At 33.4% G+C, this 6,788-nt stretch overlaps 1 protein-coding gene across 1 annotated transcript; it reads left to right on the top strand.

Moving 5' to 3' along the window:
- The first annotated feature begins 336 nt into the window (after positions 1 to 336).
- LOC139877599 (uncharacterized) lies at positions 337 to 6,260 on the top strand. The gene is made up of 14 exons (XM_071865029.1): positions 337 to 657; positions 1,538 to 1,704; positions 1,901 to 2,004; positions 2,188 to 2,254; positions 2,955 to 3,047; positions 3,133 to 3,297; positions 3,953 to 4,102; positions 4,197 to 4,274; positions 4,353 to 4,465; positions 4,567 to 4,627; positions 4,924 to 5,091; positions 5,206 to 5,307; positions 5,459 to 5,548; positions 6,198 to 6,260. Exons 1-14 carry the CDS (start codon positions 366 to 368, stop codon positions 6,258 to 6,260), a joined length of 1,713 nt encoding a protein of 570 aa, XP_071721130.1. The 5' UTR covers positions 337 to 365.
- Positions 6,261 to 6,788: the final 528 nt, after the last annotated feature.

Raw genomic sequence — 6,788 nt, forward strand, 5'->3', positions numbered from 1 at the left:
TTCTTGATTTAGAATACTAATAATGAAGTGTAAGAACAAAGATGATAATGGAGAGAAAGAAAGAAACACTTTGTAAGTGTGAGAAATGGTGCAAGTTTAATGCTTGCATTCATGAGTATTTATAGCCTAAAATCTCAATATAAAAATACATACTTTGTGTACCAAAATTGACTATATGTATACACCAAAATTGACTATCCATATCTATATTATTATTATTATTATAACAAATATAATATTTTAGACTAAATTTTTTTTAAAGAAATTACCAATTATTTATTTTGTTTAGTTAAACTATTAAACCCTAGTCACACACTCGCTCACACAAGCATCCAAACGCCTCATCTCTATCCTTGATTTCATTAATGGCGAATCTCGTCATTGCAGAACCAAAAAAACGACGCCACGTGCTAGAATCACTGTACTCAGTGATTACACTTGTATTCATTTTAGTCGCTTGTGTTGAACTCTGCGATGCATCTACCGTCGTTGACGTTTACCGCCTTATTCAGTACGATCTCGCCGGAGCTCCGTACGGATCTCGTGTTGCGTCACTTAATCATCACGCCGGTTCTTCGTTATTTGCTCCTGGTTCCGATCTTTCGCGGACTGTTGTTATACTTCCGTTACGTGAATTGAATGAAACTTTTATTCGAGGTAAACTATTGATTTCATTTTCGTCTGTTGAAGTATTTTGTTTACTTCCGTTTACGATCGATACTATTGTATTGATTTAGAGCTGAATTTTAGGTTTCACGAGTTTGAATAAGGTGAATTTGATTGTTTCATTGCATCTGTTAAGGTATTGTGATTTAATCAATGATAGTGTATTGATTGAGAGCTGGTTTTTAGGTTAACTGATTTTGAATAAGTGGAAAACAATGATTTGTTTATCTAGTTTGAAATAATTGAGTGGACTTAGAGTATCACACTTGTTTGAGTTTGAATAAGATGAAAGTGATGATTGTGTTATTAATTAGGGAATTAGGCTCCAGTACCAATCTTTATAAATGCGAGAAATGTCAGCAGCAAGCTGATTTATTGCTTTAGTAATGTCGATATACATCTTCAAATTTTTGAGTAAGTTAATGGTTATATGCTACGCAAGCAGTGCATCATCTTGCTTCTCACACTCTATTTTTAGCTTCCTATTTGATTATGACTTCTGATTGGTGTTGGTCTTCTATAAGGGGTTAGGATCTGAAAGGGCGGGTGAAATCTACTGCTAATTAATAAGTTTTGAGAAGCATTTGAGATGCATTAACTTTGATAGAATTTACTGCAATTCTTCAAATATATTTCACATTGGTAAGTTTCAAGAAGTGTCTAACTAATAAATAGTAATAGTACTGTAATATAGTAATATACAGAAAACAATTCAGAAGATGAATGTATTTTGCTTAAGGTATCTAATTGGACGATAATAGTTTAGTTGATAATTTTGATGCATTTATGCGAGCCTGCCTGTCAAACATTTGTTACTTTTTTGTTATTACAATCTGATTCAATATTTTAACTGTTGTTGACCATATGGCAGAATATATTGAACAGGGAAAGCCTTTAGGGGGGCTACTAGTTTTACTTCCTCAATTTTTTCATCCCGAGAGCACTCAAACTGTTGGTGATAATTCTAATTCTATCAAGGAGAGTTTGAAAGAGAAATTGGTGGATTTAGAGAAGAAGCTCATACATGCTACTATTCAAGTGAGTGGACAAACAATATACCTGCAATAACAACTATATATCTTTGTGCATTTGCATATGTGTAACAAAAATCTGATGTGATATGAGGCCCAACAGTTTAAAATACACTTTCTCTTTAAGTCAAAGGATGGTGCTTAATGTTTTTCTTTCCCTCACTTAGTTTTTCTTGTTGATTAATTTAGCTTTCATTTTACAGTACCCTGTGTATTTTGCTTTTGAAGATGAAGATTTGGAAAAAGTTTTGGCTGATATTAAGAAAAATGATGTAGCTGGTCAGCCTGCAACTGCAACTACAGGCGGGTTAGTACATATTATAGTCGACTTATTATCCGTAGTTTTTTGCAACACATCCAATCTCTATAATGTACTAATCAAGGTTTATCTGTTACATTCTTTATAAAAGATCTATGAAGTTTTTATATTATAGTCAACTTAATTCAGATATTGGTGGTGATTTGGGTTGTATTCATTCTCTCATTGCAGATACAAGCTAATTGTCACATCACCAACTCCTAAGAAACTTTCATCTCCCACAATCACAAACATCCAGGTTTTTTTCCTTTTTACATTTGATAAGTTGTTCTCTGTATATGTATTTGTGGTAGTGAGATATTAACTGAATTAAACAAAAAGCCTTTTATTCTCTAATGGAGATATAACTAGATGAAGCCTAGTTAAAACTGTACTCATGTAAACTATTAGTTCACAATGATAAAAATATTCGAAATGCAATAAAAACTATGCATTGTCCATAATTAGGTGGGCTAAGCCAAAATAACACGACTGAATCAACTAGGCAATACATTTTATGATTATAAATTAAAGAAAAACTTTCATGGTTTGTCCAAACTTTGTTCAAAAAATCAGGATAGGGAGGGAACTTTTATATGATCACGTTTGGTCCCAACTTTTGAACATAATACACGATTGGTCCCAGCTTCTGACGATCGTTACTTGCTACCAGTTAACTTACACACGGAAAAGACGAAATTGCCTATCATGTGCCAATCACGTGTTTAAGTTAACTGGGAGCAGGTAACGATCGTTAAAAGCTGAGACCAATCATGTATTATGTTCAAAAGTTGGGACCAAACGTGATCATTCTAAAGTTCCCTCCTTATCCTGATTTTTGGAACAAAGTTTGGGACCAACCATGAAATTTTTTCTAAATTAGATTCATTTTTATCGTTAACTCTTGAATAGATAAGGATTTAGCTGAGATATTCTGATACCGAGTTATCTATTCACAGGGATGGTTGCCTGGATTGAAAGCTGACGGGGATTCAAACCAACTCCCAACTATTGCCATCGTAGCATCATATGATACATTTGGTGCAGCTCCGGTAATTTACTAAAATACCCTTTTATTTACTTTATAATAAAGCTGTTTGACATTTACTTAGTTGTAATTTTCATTATCTTTTGTAGGCATTATCAGTTGGAAGTGATAGCAATGGTAGTGGTGTTGTTGCACTTCTTGAAATCGCTAGACTATTTTCAATTTTATATTCTAACCCTAACACGAGAGGAAGGTATAATATACTCTTTGGGCTTACATCTGGAGGCCCGTATAACTACAATGGAACTCAAAAGGTGTGTATTTAAGTATCTTTTTCTGTAGACTTCATAGGTGTAGCAAATTTGACTCTTTTAGATATGTCGATGTGGGTTGTAAAGGTCCAACGGATGAAATATGCGCCTAATCTGTTGAAAATGCTTACTGCCTCCTTAATTGTTATATTCAAATGTTTAAGTTATTACATTTCTATTATCGTGATAGAAAGGCTTTTACTGGTTAAAGCAACCCAAATGGGCAGTACTCAAGGTTGCAAAAATTGCTACTCAGAGAGTACTCGGTTAGAACTTTTAGGGAGTACTCAGCAACTCGGTTTGACTTTGACCGATTTTAACTGAGTTTTGACCGAAGTTTTGACTTATTTTCAAGTAATCCCGAGTTTTGTTCTAGTTTTGACAGATTTTCCAGGGATTTTTGGCCGAGTTTGACCGTGTTTTGACTGAGTTTGACCGTGTTTTGACCGAGTTTGACCGAGTTTGACCAGGTTTGACCGAGTTTGACCCAGTACTCGCCGAGTAATTCTGAGATATTCAACACCAAGTACTAGAATGACATGTTATGTGTTGGTACCCAAACCGTTTGACCACTCATGTTGCCATATCTATCTTATAGATCCTTGATGTTATTTCTTTTTTTAAAACTTAGTCGATCATTTTTTTTCGTTCCATACAGTGGCTTAGAAGTTTCGATCAGCGTCTACGAGAAAGTATAGATTATGCTATTTGCCTAAATACTCTAGGGACTCAAAGCCCAAGCGAAAATAAGTTATGGCTTCATGTTTCTAAACCTCCAGAGAATGCATATGTAAAGCAAATTTTCAAGGTAAGTTGGATATAAACTTACACTGAAAGTAAGTATATTGGAGTGGCATAAAACCATCAAAATCATATTCCTGTCTAATTGATCTTGTATGTAGGGTTTATCCAATGTAGCAAATGAACTGGGCCTAAAAGTTGGGCTAAAGCACAAGAAAATAAATATTTCAAATCCCAGAGTAAGTAAAATTAGATAAATCAAAATATAATTCAAAAAAGCCATTAGATTTAATGCTAAAGATTATTACTAAATGCAGGTAGCCTGGGAACACGAACAGTTTTCAAGGTTAAGAGTTACTGCAGCAACACTATCGGGACTATCTGTGGCCCCCGGTTTACTTGAAAATACTGGAGGTCCTTCTGATAACAGGTAAATATTTGGACACCTGTCATTTTTGTCGTCTTAATATATCATGTAATTAGAGGACTCATGTTGCTGATGTCATCTTTTTTTCTTTGTGTTGACATCAGAGAGTTTGTTAGTGTTAATGCAGTTGCTCAGAGTGTAAAATTGGTTGCTGAGAGTTTGGCGGTAAGGCTTTTAATAAATGATAGTTTTTACTGCTACGATCTCTTATTAGTTGATATGTTTACCTTATTTTTCTATATTAATTATACATTTATGTTATATGTTACTTATGTTATACTTAAATATAGCCTGAACTTGATTGCTTTCATCAGACTCCTTTTATTATTGCAACCTGAAAATGCCTCCAAATGTTTTTTTATTTTAATTTGTGGACAGCTAATTAATATCTTTCGGCATGTAATTAGTAAATTTAAATTCCACAAAAATGTGAAAACTGATATAACTAATGTTACATGCAGAGGCATATATACGGTCAGGAGGGAAAGAATGTCAATATATTTGCAGATAATAGTAGTTTGGCTGTTAATCCATCGTACATACAATCTTGGCTTGACCTTTTGTCAAGAACACCCCGTGTGGCACCTTTTCTCTCGAAGGACAATGCATTGATTATGTCATTGAAAAAGGTATTAAAATGACTTTTTTATTACTTATAGTTTTTGGTGTTCCTAGAAGTTAAATTTATAACACTTACTTTTGTTTTAATATTATTCAGACAATATCTCATTTGTTAATTTCAGGAATTAGCAGATCACGTTGTAGAAGTTAATTTGCAACATGATGTGATCGATGGGATGTTTACCTTTTATGATTCGACAATTAATACACTGCATATTTATCAGGTAAAGTTTTAAATTATTTGATAAGAGCTGTTGATTTTATGCACTTTTGTTTCTTCATGATATCAAACTTAGGTATTATATTGTATTTTGCAATAAATCCAGTGAGTACTTTTTTTAAAGCTAACAATACAATCATTTGACTTCATCACAGGTTGCCAGTGTAACGTTCGACTTGCTATTGCTACTTGTTCTTGGGTCATACTTGATTACCCTTTTCAGTATCCTCGTGATAACTACCAGGGTAAGATACTATTGTTAGCTAAACTTTTGGGTACATGTTGCAATTGTGACTCTTTTACTTATAAATGGGTCAATTCGGGTTATGTTTTTATCATTAACCCGCTAACAGTAATATTAAAAAAAAAAAAATAGCGTAGAAGGTAATAGATCTAATGAGTTGTAGAAATCTCAGAAAGTGGATCTTTAAAATTTAATGAATCAAACCAAACCTCTTAAAACACTTTATTAAGTTTATTCACTAAGTTTAGTTATCACCGGAACTGATAATAGAAATTGTAATTATCTGGCTTGACCCGTTTAATAACCTGGTTGACAGTATGACACTTATATTATCCATAAATCGGTCAAACTTGGTCAAACTCGGTCACACTCGGCCTAAACTTGGGATTACTCAGAAAATTTCGGTCAAAACTCTTGATTATTCGAAAAATCGGTCAAAATTGGTCAAAGTCAAACTTGGTTAAAGACAAACTTGGTCAAAGTCAAATTTGTTCAAAGTCAAACTTGGTCAACATCCGAGTACTTTTGAGTTGTCGAGTACTTCCTAAAAAGTCCCAACCGAGTACTCACCGAATAGCGAAACCTTGATTATATCCAATTTATTGAGTGGGAAGTTTTGTAAAATAATATATGCATATATCTTTCAACAGGGTGTGGATGATTTAATAAGTTATTTCCGTCGATCTCCATCACGCAAAGTCAAAGCAGCTTAATGACGAAACATAATTCTGTTATGTTCCACCAACTACACTGTAGTTTTTGCAAAACTTATTCATTATGAGTGCAGAGATTAGATGTGCTCGTAATGAACCATGATAGTCTCTTGTAGCTTTACTTGTAGTTAACTAGGAATAATTTTTTGTTGTAATAACAACATGAAGAAAATTTTGGTTATGTTTTACATGTAACCTCTGTAATCTTTCCCGGCAGTTAATTTAAGAAATTATTTTTAGTATTCACGACGGAACACCTGTTTTAATGGAATCATTGTTTTGAGCAAAAACAAATTGTGCATTTGCTTAATTTATTCTTAGTGCTCATGTATGGTTGATCCCGGTTACTGGACCAGGGTAGGTGTTAGAGTACAACGTATTGTCCCTAGAAATCAACCTTGAAATCAAGATCGAAAATTAGAGTCAAAATCGAGCTATTAAGTCAACTCAATATTATTCAAGTGTATATTTAGAGCATCCTTGAAATTTTAGTGATTTATATGTTTTAATATGTGTATGTGAGTTGAA

The sequence above is a fragment of the Rutidosis leptorrhynchoides genome, chromosome 11, assembly GCF_046630445.1.
Source record: "Rutidosis leptorrhynchoides isolate AG116_Rl617_1_P2 chromosome 11, CSIRO_AGI_Rlap_v1, whole genome shotgun sequence".
Classification (NCBI taxonomy): Eukaryota; Viridiplantae; Streptophyta; class Magnoliopsida; order Asterales; family Asteraceae; genus Rutidosis; species Rutidosis leptorrhynchoides.

What these genes read in the sequence shown, in the direction of transcription:
- LOC139877599 (XM_071865029.1), top strand. Translation starts at nt 366, where the DNA reads ATGGCGAATCTCGTCATTGCAGAACCAAAAAAACGACGCCACGTGCTA. An exon ending in GAATGAAACTTTTATTCGAG is followed by an intron (nt 658 to 1,537) that starts GTAAACTATTGA and finishes ACCATATGGCAG; the next exon opens with AATATATTGAACAGGGAAAG. An exon ending in TGGTTGCTGAGAGTTTGGCG is followed by an intron (nt 4,628 to 4,923) that starts GTAAGGCTTTTA and finishes TGTTACATGCAG; the next exon opens with AGGCATATATACGGTCAGGA.